The following is a 16298-nucleotide window of genomic DNA, read 5'->3' on the forward strand; positions in this document are numbered from 1 at the left end:
TTATTTCACTGTGCTTTGAAGACTCTGGGATTATAGTAGGTAGGATTTGGAGGGTAAGCAAACTGCTGAATGTTAGTATTGTTATTTAAATTTTCATTTGTTTTCTGTACCTTTAGCAGAGAAGACAATTTAGGAGAGAATCGTGATCTCCCTACCTATTCTAAGCTTTTGAGGCGTTGTGGTGTGAAGAATGACAGAGTGTAATGAGTTTTCTGGGGGGGTGGGAAAGGGAAAGACAGGACACAAACACAGAAAGGAAAAAAGAAACCTCAAACCAACCAAACACCACCACAGTCCACACATTTGTTCCGTGGGGGTAAGTAGCTTTTTCCAGTTAGTGCTGTAACTATTGAGGCTGGATCACAGTGAAGAAAGAAGGGTGCCACTTGAGTCAGTTATACTATTTGCATATTAAACCTCTACAGTATGACTAATTAAGAGGCAGTAAGTAGATTTGGCAGGCAGTAAACTTGCTTCATTTACATGCTCTGTTATTTTAGGGTGTATTGGGATACATATTTGAGTCTTGAGACCGCAAAAGACATCATAAAGGCAAACTGTAACTACTTGTGATCAAACTGGGCATAATGTTTGCCAGTGAGAGACACGCCAAAGGAAAGCCAAAACTACGTCCTTACAGGCCTACCGTTACAGGCCTACCGAAAAATAAGTGGAAAGCTTTAAATACTGCTTACTGGGTTAGAATGCTGGGAAATAATTTTTCTCTTATTTTTTTATTCTTTCTAGGTCATCCAATTCAGCACATGTAGAGCATAGTTATTAATTCAATTACTTCTTTGTAATTCAGTGCCTCAAATAAATTCTGTTTCTGTCATGACTCTGAACTGATTATCATATATGTTTAGTCTTAACAGGGGTTTTACTGAAATGCACTGTATGAGTGGCCACTCAAATTTTGTATCTTGTGTGTGCATCATACCTCCAAATGACCTCTATCCTCGTGGGCTGATTGCAACTGGTGGCAATGATCATAATATTTGCATTTTCACAGTTGACAACCCAGCTCCTCTTTACGTCCTTAAGGGTCATAAGAACACAGGTACGTATTAACTTTATTTTAGAGCTTGTTCCATAAAAGTTAATGTGATCTGTTAGAGAGGAAAATGAGTTGAATTTATAAACCTCAATTTTTATTTCTTTGTAATTAAATATAGCGAACTAATTACGGCCTTTGCAAATAGGACTTTATAATGAATGTTCACGCAGCAACAGTTCATTGCAAAGGCTTCCAAGTTTATGCCGGTGAATGCTTGAGCTTTTACTGTATGTGTGAACACATGGCAATTTACCAAACGTTTACCCTTTTGCCAAGAGTTGCATTTTTAAGAAGCAGTTAATTTAGTTCTCCATGTGTTAAGGTTGCTTTTGATATCAAAGTTGATAGAAGTAGAAAAGTCAGCTTCCCAAATAAACAAACTTTCATGGCCCATGTCATTACCTAGATGGGGATCTAAAAATAATTGATGCTTTAAATACATAGTAAAGACTAAAAGTTGACTGAAGGAATGTTGCCTCTCTTTAGTCAGGTCAGTGTAACCTGTGACATATTAAACCAACTTTCTGTACTTTGTTTTGAGCTATATAGTAAGAGATTCAGCCATTTTTCATATTGATATACTAAGTTTTTCTTTTCATGAGCTGATCTAGTGTTTAATAGACCTTTGAACAGCCTAATCATGTAATTACAGGATGTCAAACATTTCAAGTCTTGCGGCTCTGGGGACTTTTTGAAGTGTGTTAAAGTGTGGTTGGGGAGACAGACCAGTTTGAAATTACCCTGGACTGTTAAACAGTGCCTAAAATTTATTTTTATATTACAAACCTCTTGGCTTTCTCTGAGAAAGAGAGGAAATAATGTCACTGTGTAAGGAGGCATGGAATAGCTTATGTACTTTATCAGAAACCTGGGATGGATGAGTAGTTAAAAATAACATGTGACATATGCCCTCCAGGGGTATAAAAAGGGATGAGGTGTAAAATTACATTATTTGTAAAATCTGTTTTAAAGTGAGGAAAAAGTAGGTTCATGATGAGTGATGAGGATAGAACACTGTTCAGTTCTCACTGTGGAGTCCTAGAAGCCAGAAACATAAGGCCATACTTTCCTTTTATGAACGATTAGGCAGGGCGCTCTTGTTTATGATGTAGCTCTTTTTGTAGACTTATTAGTAAGCCTTAGTAGCATGTGTTTCCTCAGTTTTATACTTGTGTATACATTTGCAGATTACAATTTTGCTAAGTCTTTCAATGTCACTACAATTTCTTAATATAGAGTATTTTGCCTTCCAAGAAGATGAGCTAAGTATTTTTTGTGCGAAATCTGGTTTCTTGAGGGTGTAAATACACGTTGATGAAATCTTGGCTTTCTCTGTAATCTTAGAACTAAACCTTTGCATTAATTCTGTGTCTTGACTAGTTACCTAGTTACCTGCTTCTCAACATATTCTAGTCTGAGGAGAAGAGGTCTGGTACTAAGAGAAATCTAAAAATATGAATGGCAAAAAGATGCAGTGCCTCTTGAGTTCCATTTAATTCTTTCCCAGACTCTTCAACACTAAATATGCTACTAATACCAAGTAAATTTACTTAAATAAATCTCCCTAAATTGCTGGCATAAGATTGGTGGCATTCAGGAAACTTGTCAATGCTGATTTGAATGTTCATTCCAGTTTGCAGCCTTTCGTCTGGGAAATTCGGCACTTTATTAAGTGGATCATGGGATACAACAGCCAAAGTCTGGTTGAATGACAGATGTATGATGACATTAAAGGTATGAAGTACTCTACATGAATATGAACTAGATACTCTGAAATAGTTTCTGACAAGTCTAACAATGTTTTGGTTTTTTTTTTTGTAGGGACACACAGCTGCAATATGGGCAGTGAAAATACTGCCTGAACAGGGATTAATGTTGACTGGTTCAGCTGACAAAACTATTAAGCTGTGGAAAGCAGGCAGATGTGAAAGAACATTCACTGGTAAATATTGCTGCAGTTGGTGATTTTGTCAAGGTTATGTGCTCTTTTAAAAACGAAGAAAATTAAACCCCCACAAAACTGTAGATAAATTGAACAATCTTTAGGCAGGATTTTTAAAGTCTCTCAAGTTCTATGCCAGAAATCACATAATTTTTAAAATATTTTTTTTTTCAGAGAACAGTGAGCAATTAATTTTTTTTTTTTTTTTAAACTGCTGCCATAATGAACATTGGTTGGCAGGATTTAGATGTGAGCTAAATAGGAATGGTGTGCTGCTGCTAATGGAAAGAAAAGCTGCTTTGAAGGTTTTCCTTTCTTTTATTAAGGACATGAAGATTGTGTGAGAGGTTTAGCTATTCTCAGTGAAGTGGAATTCCTTTCCTGTGCTAATGATGCTAGTGTTCGAAGATGGCAGATCTCTGGCGAGTGTGTGCAGGTGTATTATGGACATACAAATTACATATACAGCATTTCTGTCTTCCCACAATGTAAAGGTATGATTTTTTTTGTGACTATTACCCAGCATTCTTCCAAAGTAAGATGCCAAAGTGGGCATTCTGTGGTTCTGCCACAGCTAAAGAACTCAAGTAGTGTTTAATTTACTTCTTTTCTTCAGTGTAAGTAATTTTTAAAAAATATTGTGGTTGTCTCCAGATCACACCACTGGCAGAATTGCTCTGGCAATGGGTGAAATTAAAGGTCCTGGGTTAGGCCTTACAGTAAGGCTTAAGTAAAATTTTGGCAAAGCAATGAGCAAAACTATCATCTAGGTTGCCACCTGTATTTCAGCGCTGTTGCAGAGTACTAAAATGGTAATGTGTGTGGCTTGCCGGTTTGAGATAATGTAAATGTAGATAATTCCACAGAAAGTTTTCAAAGTACATTATAAATAGTTCAAGAATTTTACGTGCGGGGCTTAACTGCATTTGTTTTCAGAGTTAGAGATTCGGAGGTTCAGAACTAACTGTTGCAGACAGTTGAGAAGTTCGAACTCAGTGACCTTTGTGTGGTGTATGGGACACTTGCACACTTGTTTGTTCAACGGGTAAAGTGCGCATATATTAGCGGATGTGTATGCTGTAAATCTCTTGTGCCTTAAAATTCCTTGCTGAGGACTGTTTTGGTTTAACACCAGCCAGGCCATGCTCCCTCCTGGCTTCTTGTGCACCTGCTCACCGGCAGGGTGTGGGAAACTGAAATATTTTTAATTTAGGAGAAGCAATACTTAACACACTGATGTTTTAGTAATTGCTATCAACATTATTCTCACGCTAAATCCAAAACACAACAGTGTCTAGAAAGAATATTAACTCAATCTCAGCCAAAACGAGGGCAAAGAGTTTATAGACGTTAGAGACTCTGCATGTTTCTTAAAAGCAGTGCCTACCTTGCAAAAATCTTAATTTGAAACAGTTGTGAGATTATGCAAATATAGTAGAAGATAAAACAGTGATGGTTACAAAATTGTTCAAAGTTCTTTATTTAAACTCTTGAAGGGAAGAAGGGGTCTTTTGTCTTGAGCGTAAGTTCATTCTGGCTGGCTGCTTAGTCCACAGTCTATGCACTTTTTTTTTGTGAGAAGACAACTATGCAGTAGCTTTCTTTAGCTCTTTTCTGCAGATAGGTAGTATATTGTAGAAAGGTTCTTTTACTGTTCTAATTTTAGATGCCATTCTGCAATTTGGTATCTAATGTCACAGTACACTAAAAATATTTTAAATGTTTTTATACTTTTTTCCTTTTCAGATTTTGTAACTACTGGAGAGGATAGATCTCTTAGAATCTGGAAACAAGGAGAATGTGCTCAAACAATCAGACTCCCAGCTCAGTCTGTATGGTGCTGCTGTGTCTTAGACAATGGTGACATCGTAGTTGGTGCAAGGTATCCAGGTTTTACTCTCAGTGTATTTTTTAGATCTGAGTCTGCAAAGCCTTGATGAAACTGCAGGTGTCCCTTTGTACATCAATTTCAACTATATTTAAAAATACAGCCATCAAAATGTGATTGGGGATTAAATTGAAACCTGTTATACTTCATCCGAAAAGTCATTGTTACATGAATCACAGAGGTAGAGTGAGTTCCTTGGGAATGTGGTAAACCATGAATAAACTGAGAGTGGACTTAGAAGTACTGTGTAAAGAACCTTTTTGACAGGCATATCCTACCTTGATTTTGGAAGTATACTACAGATTGGGTTACCTGCTTAAGTCTTTCTGTGGAAGTTTATTTATGAGAGCACATTCCTTTCAAAAAATGATTGGGAGGAATTGTTAGAAGTAATGATGGTTTCTCATGACACTGAAGTCACCATTAGAATGTATGTAATCATTTTGACATTAAAATAGTGTTTCTCTTTGAATGTTTTCTTTCCATTCAGTGATGGAATTATTAGAGTGTTTACAGAGTCTTTGGAACGTACAGCAAGTCCTGAGGAGATTCAAGCTTTTGAAAATGAGCTTTCGCAAGCATCCATTGACCCAAAGACTGGTGATTTAGGAGATATTAATGCTGATGACCTTCCTGGAAGAGAACATCTTAAGGATCCTGGTAAGTTAGTTACTGTACTTCTATCATGTTAGTGGTGCCTCCATGTCTTAGTTCGGAGGTGTTTATAGTTTCCAAAATTAAGGCTTTGATTACTTTCTATAGAGTTGCTGAAGAAAACAGTTTAATTTTCCTCTACTATCCTTTTATTGATTCTGGAGACAGGACTCCAGTATAAGTAGATAGATATATTTTTTTTTTTTAGACTATAAAGGTAAAAAGTATTTCTTTCATGAAACAATTTACAAAAAGGATGCCGCAGTGTGTTTGAGATGTTTTGGATCTGTTAGGCCAGCTGTGCCAGTGGAATGAGAGACAGTTCATAAATTTGTATTTTGCAAAATGACTACCAAATGTGGAATTCATTTTCCTAAGATAAAAGTAGATGCAAATTTTCTCCTTTAGCTTTTGGTTTGAAAAATAGTTTGTCGTGTTTGACTCAATTCACGCTTTCCAAGTAATCAGGAAATTACTGAGAATGTAATGGTAGTTAAGATTACTCATAAATAGGCAGATACTTTTTTCCAAGGCAAAGTAACCAGTGACCTCAGCCCTTGTCTCTGATCAACAAGTGGTATAAATCTTAAAACCATAGGAAGCTTTCTGTCTTGTTAGACCATGGGAGAACGTGACCTTTCTTGATTGTCATTTCCCTGGGAAAATGAGAAGCTTTTGAAATATTGCACTTAAGGATTGCTTTTCCGGCTCTAGTCTGGGTGCAGATACCATTACTGTAATTGTGAAATGCTGTTCTTGAGATTTTTGGTATTCTTGTTGTGAAGTGCAGTATCCAGTTACTTCATGTGCTGTGACTTTAGATGTTGGGAACTATCTTTTCAGCTTTAAATCTGAGAGCTGTTTGGAGATATTATTTGCTCCTAAAGTAAATCGTATTCTTAAATTTGTTCAAACGCTTAAACCCTCCTGTCTACAGGAACAAGAGATGGACAGACACGGCTTATTAAAGATAATGGAAAAGTAGAAGCATATCAGTGGAGTGTTAGTGAAGGAAGATGGATAAAGATTGGCGATGTTGTTGGTTCTTCTGGAGCCACACAACAAACATCTGGAAAGGTTTTATTTGAAGGAAAGGTATATGCAAACTGTAATTGATTTTATTCCTTCCTGAGTAAAATGTTTGATTTCCCACTAAAAATTTATTGCAGTTTTTGCTTAAATAAAACATAAGTTAGAAAGCAGGTATTTCTTGATACTTCTTTTGTTTTCTTTGATGTATTAAAACTCAGAGGCAGAAGTATAAATAAGTACTACTTGCTTTATTTACTTTTGAAACACATTTTGTAAACGTGCGAGCCAATGGAGACAAATTATTTTGGAGAAAAGTAGTCTATTAGTAGAGGACTTACAGGTTCTCTAGTATGTATTGATAATACCTTGAAAAGTTAGTTTTATCTTCCTTTCCAAATGAAGTGAACCATATAATTTGTAATGCAAGGCTCACCTAAAATATTAGGTAGCAGGCTTTCTGTACCCCTTTTCTGTAGTAAGTTTTGAACCTAAAGACAGGTAAGCTGAGAAGTTTCCTTTACTGAGATGTACACAAAACAGTCTCTGTCTAGTGCCACAACAGAAGGAATACCTTTGAGAGAATTTTCTCACACACAGTTTACAGAAACTGTAGCAATTTGTTGTTTTCTAGTAGGAGAAATGTGCTTTTAAAGCCTGAAGTTTTGAGGCATACGAGTGCCCTGTAGCTCTGCAGGCACCTAGAGCTGTCCATGAGAGTTACCTGATGCACCTGTTACCTTGTATTGTACCTGCATGCAGACATTATCACAGTACCTTGTTTAGACTGCTCTTCTTGGGACGGAATTCAGGAAAACACAGGGTATGGTTTAAGTATTTTTTACTTGCAGCCTGTGTGAGATAGTGTTACTGATACAGTCTGCAAGTGGTGGTGGTAAGGGTTTCAGGCTTAGCCCTGGGCCATTATTAATCTGCATTTGATACACGCTTGTATAAAAAGTGCTGACAGACTTCTAATTTGTTATTATTTTTATTCTGCTTAAAGGAGTATGACTATGTTTTCACTATTGATGTAAATGAAAGTGGGCCTTCCTACAAACTGCCATATAACGTCACTGATGATCCTTGGCTGACTGCATACAACTTCCTGCAAAAGAATGATCTAAATCCTATGTTTCTGGATCAGGTGGCCAAGTTTATTATGGACAACACTAAGGGGCAAACGCTGTTGAATACAAGTGATGAATTTTCAGATCCATTTACAGGTAAAAATTTTAAACTTGATGACATCAGCCACTCCTCCCAGTTTTGTGTCGTCAGTAAACTCGCTGAAGGTGCACTCTGACCCATGTTCCAAATCATTAATGAAGATGTTGAACAAGACTGGATGCAGTACCGACCCCTTGGGTACACCACTAGTGACGGGCTTCCAGGCAGATGTTGTGCCAGTGATGACCACCCTCTGGGCAAGGCCATTCAGTCAGTCTGCAATCCACCTCACTGTGGATTACCACTCAGGCAGACTTCAGTGTTATAGCTCCTATACTTCTTGTACAGGATGTTTTTGTCCTCAAGTGGCTGAGAGCAAGGCACAGGTAGATCTGACAAGAAAAATATGAAAACTTGACAAACTTAGGAAGCATTTGTCAAAACAAATCTTGAAGAAAATTGTAATCAAACCAGTTGTATTTTTCAATCTCGTCTTTGTTTTTTTCCAGTGGAAGAAAACTCCACTTTTCATACTACTCTAAGAAGTGGCCACGTGCTGCTAAGGCAATTATAAAATTCCAAAATTTAGCTAGAGAATTAACAGAATCTGAGTGAAATACATAAATTACTCCTTTTCAGTAGGAAATGGAAGGAGAACATGCTAACTACTCATAAGCTGAGCTATGTTAATCACATTACATTACCATATTTATAAGATAAACCACTCATATTTCCACTAGTTTCACAAATAGGAAGTTAGGAATAAAACGTCATTAAAATAATTGAGCTAAACCTTTGTTTGCAATGAACTAGAAATGATAATACAGGCTAATCAGGTTTAGATGTAGCTCACACTGCTGCAGTCATCTGAATTTACGCATATACTTCTGATTTGACTGTGCCCCAGAAAACAAATTCCTGACTCTCAAATAGTTAGTAAGAATTTGTTCAGCATCAGTGGACTTCTGTTTGGATAGGATCAGATTTCTTATAACACCACAATAAACAATAAGATACATTTGATGTTTGGCTTTATTTTTTAGCTGCTTCTGTCTGAAAAGTATTGACATTTTAATAACATCAAGCAGTGTATAGTAGTCATTGTTTTTCTTACTGTTTCACTAGGTGCTGGACGTTATGTTCCAGGCTCTTCATCTGGATCAAGTACAATACCTGCAGCAGATCCATTTACAGGTAATGTAAAATTCATAATCTTGTCTTACTAGCATCTAAGATGTGTATTTTATCATATATTTAAGATGTGTATTTTATTCAGCTGCATTCAGTGTTTGGCTCCAGGCCACTGCTTCTTGCAGTTCTCCATTTGGAGCAGTAGTGTGGGACAGAGTGATAAGGCGGATTCCACCACTGTGGAATCTACTACTGATTAGTAGAGGAGAGCCCTGTGCTGTCTAGTCTGCCTCAAGTCACTTTGTCCTCTACAGCTGAGGAGTAAGGTCTTAAAGTTTATATTTACTTCAAACTCTCATACGCATGGCCACTCCAGATAGTCTCCAGGACTTCCTTGGCAATAACATTGATGCATGCCCGTGGGGAAGAGTAGCAGGGTAATACTGAGAAGGCCAGGCAAACCTTGGAAATCACCCAGCAGCATCCTGTCTTCCAACAAACACCAACTTCCCAAGATACCAGGTCATGTTAGTAAACAAGTGCCACCATACCCTCTGCAGGGATAGCCCTACAGGAAGCCTTCCATCACTACTGCTTGCCTTTCCCGTTTTGAGGTGCAGTCTCAGCTGGCGCTGGTGCACGTCCCCTGTTGGATGTTTGCCCTCACCGGTGCCAGAGCACTGTGCCTTTTCTGCAGCTGCAGATCTACAGGTGGAGTAGAAGCCTTCATGCTGTTGCCAAAACCCACAGCCTTCAACCTTCCCCATCTTGACAGTCCTCTGTTCCTGTTCTGCTGTTGTCTCCAGCTGTCTCTCCTCCCTTTCTTTGTGTGGCTCAGGCTGTGGTCTCTGCAGCTGCAAAGACCCTGCAGTTCCTTCACTTGAGGCCTTAGTCCGCGTGTGACAGAAAAGGCCACTGCTGGCCCCAGGCACAGAGAGAGGCCAGGCCTGGGCAGCAGTGCCCTGCCTGGAGCTTGTCTCATATAAGGTATCTGCTGTGCTGAGGACCTTTGCACTGGTGGGTGCCAGAGGCTGTGCCAAAATGTCTCCCAGCCATGGATGACTTAGCTTGTGAATGCTATCATCACCACCAGCACCACCCCCATATATATGCATAGATTTACTCCTTAAGTTTCAGGAAGTGTTGAAGACTTATTTATTCCTTTAGTGCAAAATAACACTTTTAACAGTGATACTTGGAAATGAGTAAGTAGAGGTATACATCACCTCTTTGCTAGTGGTGGTGTTTAAAAAGCCTAATGTCTCCATTCAGGTGCTGGTCGCTATGTTCCTGGTTCAGCATTAAATGCAGTAGTTCCAGGGAGTGGGGATGATCTGTATACAGGTAAGAAATAATGCCTGCCAATGAAAAGCATCCCTGATCTTTTGCTTCGGTCTTTCCTTTGACTTGGATTCTGTATTCATGCGAACGTACACTTAACTAAAGATAATGAGCAGATTAAAGCTGCTTATGCTCTGGTAATTATCTAGAAAATAGGAATAACAGCCTTCCTCTACACACAAGAGTTGTGCAGAGAAGCTTTGTAATATATGATAGTAATCTGGTTTTGATGGGATTTTTGGTTTCTTACTAGTTATGCTGTTAATCAAAGAAGCTGATACAAGTAGTTAGTGGAAATTACACCGTATCAGCCACTGATTCACTGTGATTCTAGGAAATCATTACAGGTTCTGATTAGAGCTTTTCATGCTCTTTTTTTTCTAAAGATCTTTCAAGCTACTATTGCATGTGGTATAACTTGATTATATCTGCAAATCTTCGAGTATATAATAAACTTAGTCTCTTAATTGTGGAAATAATCAAAAGATAGTATTTTGGGGGCAGGAGGGATCTTTATTCTAAAATGACCTGTGCCATTTTCTTGTCTTAACTGTAATACCCATTCCTGTATGTATTTAGGACCGCATATTTAGTTCATGTAATTCATAAATCACTGGTATGGTAAATTTTCACATGGGGGAGAGTGGTTTCTGAAGATACCGTGTTAAACTTTAACCCCAAATATAACATAAGAAACAGCAACTATTTGCATAAGCATTGAGGTTTTTTTAAAGATACTTTCCTGAGTAATGTCCAGCAGGGAGGCTTATTGACAGGATGTTGTTCTATGTCAGACACTTTGGTCAACTGTTGAACTGTTAGTATTTCCTTTATGTAGGAATGGGCGCCTACCAGTCAGCTGCAGCTAAAGTTGAAAATATCTATTTTCCGAAGAAGGATGCTGTGACTTTTGACCAGGCCAATCCTACGCAGATACTGGGTCAGTGTTTTAATTTCAGAGATGTTTTTATTTTCTTATTTTTGTGAAGTATCTCCACTTTCAATCTCTTCAGAAAGCTAAGTGATTTCCCATAGCCTTCCTACCGTGTCTGGTTCACATAGGTCCGCTTCTGAAGCTCATCAAGCTCTCCCTAGGGCCTTCTGTTTGCAGTATTCTGTCTGCAGTATTCTTCGTATTGCTCATGTTTCATATTCTGTTTAAAAATATCAGTCAATCTTCAGTTAGCCTGGCCCTGTTTCCCTGAATTTTTTTGTGCTCTGGTATTCGTTTTTTCAGGGAGAAGATGAGGGATTCACAAACTGGAATTTTTTTTCTGGAGGTTGTCACTAGTAAATAGATTTAGTCTCCTTTTGGTTTTGCACAGATTTTACAGTAAAATTTCTAAAAGTGCATGGTTTAATACACTTGTAAATATTACGGCTGAACTGGGATTGATTTAATAGCTGTATGTCTTTTTTTCATGAGAGGCCTTCGGTTGATTTTTATACATATTGTAAAACTTAGGGGTGTGCTAATGTAATGCTGTGTTTTAACTGACATGGCCCTCTTAAGTTCTGGAAGAACCACAATGGGCAGGTGCTTAATGCTAAATAGATTTTAAGCAAAATGCTGTACATTAAAATAATTTTTCTGATACTTCAGTTTTTGAATAACATTGAAAATTGAATATAGGACATGGTGCAATCATATTTTGCATAAGGTCTATAAGTAAAAATACAAAAACTGTGGCCACACTAAGAATGTAGAGTTTGTTGTTTTACTACCTAAGAATAGAAAAGAGCAAAAAAGGAATCATATTTCACTTACAAAAACTAATGGCCTTGTGATTCTTTTCTGCGTTTCTGCCTGTATGTGAACAAGATGTTAATTCTGAATATTTGTTTTGCAAATATTAGAGGGCCTAATAGTAGCAATCACTGTGATGATTAAAAGCTCAAAAATAGAAGGTGATGAAACTGAAAAAAGTAATGTTTAAAAATCTAAAAACCCTCAGAATAATTACAATGGTTGTAACTTGTTTGTAAAGTGCTCTTGTAGTATTTCATTCAAGATCCAGATTTGTGAAGGTATAATGTCAGAAAGCCATGCCTCTTCTATTGGTCTTACAGGCAAATTAAAGGAACTTAATGGCTCTGCAGCTGAAGAACATAAGCTTACAGAAGATGACTTGATAATCCTAGAGAAGTTACTGTCTGCAACATGTAACACCTCTGCAGAAAAACCTACAGCACAGCAACTTCAGACTTTATGGAGAGCAATTAACTGGCCAGAAGGTAGACCCCTACAATTTTTTTTGTACTATCATCAATCTTTCGCCATGAACCAAAAGTCTTGTTACACAGAGTCTGTCCCAAAGAGTTTATAACCCAAGTAGAAACCAGGAGATGATAAAGAGATGCTGCTAGCACCAATCAGTAGCAGGGGCAGAGGCATGAATTGCGAAATTGGTAATAGGTTGTCAGGTTTTGTTGTTGGCACAACAGTAAACATAGTGGAGAAGTTTCATATAAACACCATGGTGGTTATTTCATTAGCAGGACCATCCTCAAGAAAGAAGCGTATAGTTTGTATAGAAATACAGCAAAGAGGTGGGTGTTGGAGTCCTAAGTTGTTGTGAAATGAGAGGTGAAATTAGGGAGATAAAAAATGTCAAAACTAGCTCCTGTTTAATATGGAAGAAAAGAAGTTACTGAAACTAGGATATGTGGTCAGAATTGCATTACTGAAATGACATTCTGAATGAATTCAAGTGGCGGTGATTTCATTCAATAATGTATTATTGTCAGCACTGGTGGATTGGAAAGGCTGTTTTGGTTGTTACTACACATTCTGGAAAAAAGATACATTGCATGTACAAATATTTAAACGTGCAGTTGAAATGAACTGCTTGCTTGAAATTGCAGTTGAGTTATTAATGGGAAGAATTTTGTTATAAAAATTCATGTTTATTAAATAACATCACTTAAATGATATTTTGCACAGCTAGAAGCTGGTGATGGCTAATGTTATCATACCTTTCAGACTCTCTATATTGTACAAAGCATTAATTCTCAAGATTCTGCATATCTGCAGGAAAACCTGGTCAGTGAGTAGCTAAACAGGTTTAGCTTTGATTTGGTTCTAAATATGAGATTCTGATGATAGGCCCAAGAAGCCAGATATATTTGAAATGTGGGAACTCTTGAACAAAATTTCAGTTCAGTTCCCTTACCATGATTTCCAGCCACTTAGTTGAGAATATCTTTTTCTTCCTTTGCACATTATGTCTGAGAATCGAAGGTCGTCTAAGGTTTTTTTTCTCCTTTTTCTTTCTGTAAACAGTTTTATAGCTATACTAAACTGTTAAGATACGGAATGAGGACAGAGGGAGATGCTGCCTGTGTAGGGGTGTTCAAGTCACAGAGAAGCTTTCGGAGACCTTGGATTCGTTACCATATTCTGTGCTTGTCTTCAGTGTAACCAAATGCAGCTTTTAGGAAATACTTTTGGGAAAGTTGTGTTTATCCTAATTCAAGGATTATGTTTTTTGTGATTAACTGAAGTGTTACTAGAATGGGTTTGACAGTACTTGTCCTCATGAATTTCAAACAACTTGTGCTTTGTCTGAATCTCTCTCTGCATGAAACTTACTCCACAGCTAGGGGTTTTAGAAGGACTGTATCTGAAAGGAACTCACCAGCACAATTGCACATAATGCAAGATTAATATTAAAATACTTTTTTGTTTTGTTTCATAGATATTGTATTTCCAGCCCTAGACATTCTTAGATTGTCTGTCAGGCATCCTACTGTGAATGAGAACTTCTGCGGTGAAAAGGATCACGCACAATTTATCATCCTTCTTCTTAAATTTCTGAACCCTAAAGGAAAGCAAGCAAACCAGCTGTTGGCACTTAGAGCTCTTTGCAATTGTTTTGTCAGCCAGGCAGGCCAGAAGCTCATGATGGAACAGAGGGATGAAATAATGACGCAAGCAATAGAAACAAGATTGGGCAATAACAAGAATATCCACATTGCACTTGCCACACTGACTTTGAACTATGCTGTATGTTTACATAAAATCAACGACATTGAGGGCAAAGCTCAATGTTTGTCAGTAATCAGCACAGTTATGGAAGTTGTTCAAGATCTTGAAGCCATTTTTAGACTGCTTGTGGCTCTTGGGACGCTAATCAGTGATGATACAACTACTGTGCAATTAGCTAAATCTCTTGGAGTTGACTCTCAAATAAAAAAGTATGCCTCTGTATCAGAACCAGCTAAAGTAAAGGAGTGCTGTAGGTTCGTTGTTAATCTGCTGTAATTGTTTTTCTTATCACTTGGGAGACCCAGTGTATGCACAAAAGAAATGCTTTTGTTCATATTTTGTGACAGACCATAACTGAGAAAATACTGTGGGTGAATTACATTTGATTTATTGCAAGACACAGAGCAAATAATAAAACCTTTTACACTGTCATTTGACTGCTTTTCTGAAGTCTGTAGCACACAGGATCTTTGCAAGAAGTCCTTCTGATGTAGCTCAGTTCAAAACAGATCACGAAGAAGTCAAACCACCTCTACTTAAAGGTCATCTAGATGGAAATGTGGGAAATGGCTGAGATTCAGTGACTGTCAACTCCAACACCCACCCTGACATTTCAGGACAATGAGTCTGTTCCTTGACCGTCCTTCTTGTCAGCAGAGAAGGGGCCCTGAGAACTGTTAAGTTCAAGGGTGCTTTTCACAAGCTTATTAGTTAACATTGGTTAATCCTAACCCTTGTCAAATACCCTGGTAAAGAAGCAGCATTCATCTAATTTCCCATCCTAATTTTTTCCACTTCCTTTTTGAAACCTGGCTGTTTTATGGCTCTTACTGTTTGTAACCTAGAACTAGGTGACTCTCTGAGGGTAGAATCTTTAACTGCTATATAGATGTTGTGCTTCACTGATAAGTAACTATCTTTAGCTTGTAAAACGGCTTGAACTTCTACACAGGCTTTTACATGACTTTTAACTTCAAATGACGGGAATACTCCACCAGCTGATAGCACGTGTCTTACTCTTATGTTGTAAAATATTAGATGATTTTAAATAAAGTCATCTTAAAGAGTGGGATAGAAATACAGGTGCAGAGAACAGATGGAGCAGCTTCCTAGAGATGGTTGATGCCCCCAGCCTGTCAGTTCTTTGAGGTGTTTGGACAATGCCCTTAATAACATTCTTTGACTTCATTACAGGTCCCTTACAACTGAAATACTCTGTTCTAAACTGTACAAATGTGAAGTCATGTTTTATGAAATAGCTTTAACGTAATAACTGTGGTGACTGTGAAAGGGAAAAACAATACTTTTAGAGCTATGCCAGCAGGTCCAACATGTTCAGCTCAAAAGGGAATGCTATTTTCTACTACTTCTGCAAATGATACACTTCAGTTTAGAATTAAGATAAAGTCAAGATGGTCAAGTTACCTTTTTCTAACAGAATGGAAAACATGGGGAAAAAAATTGGCAAGCTTTTCTGGCACATGAGCTTTTCACATGACATCTGTCCGCCTCATCTGCACTAGATGTAAAGGATTTTGTGATGAAGAGCTTTAACTTTTTTTGCTCCATCTAACTGAACTGTCTGAACTATTACATTACTTCCAGCAAACTTTGTTTCTCGGATCCTTAGCTGTGCACTTGTGCTGTTACACTTTCACTGCATACCCTCACAGTTTTGATCATGGACTTTAGTTGTGGGTTTTCTCATTTGATCCGTTGCAGGTTCATGTATAAGGCTGACCAAGAGATTATTCAGGACTTACACTGCTTAATAATAGATTAAGCCCTTCCTGGGAAAACATCTGAGAAGCTACCTTGAGGAAACTTGTCTGTTGAAATAATGTGCCTGTCTGTTGAATTTTGGTTGCCTCCTAGACAACTGTTCTTGAAGCTTTATCTTTTTAATGTTGTTCCATTAAACTGTGTTTGTATATGTGCTATTTTAAGAAGTCTATACTCATCTAACATTTTGGTTTTGTTATTGTGGGATTGCTCTGTTATAGATTACAGCTTTCCATGAAAATTGTCACTAATTTCCCAGATCAAGCATTAAAGTTTATATTAATAAATATCCTCTGGCAACTCCAAGAAATGGTAT

General features: G+C 37.6%; 1 protein-coding gene across 1 annotated transcript; it reads left to right on the plus strand.

The window, feature by feature from the left end:
* The first annotated feature begins 876 nt into the window (after positions 1-876).
* Positions 877-14628, plus strand: PLAA (phospholipase A2-activating protein). The gene is made up of 13 exons (XM_010140101.1): positions 877-1060; positions 2691-2791; positions 2879-2999; positions 3326-3493; positions 4746-4881; positions 5378-5547; positions 6479-6636; positions 7577-7796; positions 8866-8934; positions 10144-10215; positions 11051-11152; positions 12283-12447; positions 13911-14628. The coding sequence occupies exons 1-13, from the start codon at positions 889-891 to the stop codon at positions 14474-14476; spliced, it is 2220 nt and encodes a 739-aa protein (XP_010138403.1). The 5' UTR covers positions 877-888; the 3' UTR covers positions 14477-14628.
* Positions 14629-16298: the final 1670 nt, after the last annotated feature.

The sequence above is a fragment of the Buceros rhinoceros genome, unplaced genomic scaffold (genome assembly GCF_000710305.1).
Source record: "Buceros rhinoceros silvestris isolate BGI_N320 unplaced genomic scaffold, ASM71030v1 scaffold5647, whole genome shotgun sequence".
NCBI classification, from domain to species: Eukaryota; Metazoa; Chordata; class Aves; order Bucerotiformes; family Bucerotidae; genus Buceros; species Buceros rhinoceros.

Coding starts and splice junctions, on each gene's coding strand:
- PLAA (XM_010140101.1), top strand. CDS start 889: ATGCACTGTATGAGTGGCCACTCAAATTTTGTATCTTGTGTGTGCATC. Junction 2,792..2,878: donor GATGTATGATGACATTAAAG/GTATGAAGTACT, acceptor TTTTTTTTGTAG/GGACACACAGCTGCAATATG. Junction 4,882..5,377: donor GACATCGTAGTTGGTGCAAG/GTATCCAGGTTT, acceptor CTTTCCATTCAG/TGATGGAATTATTAGAGTGT.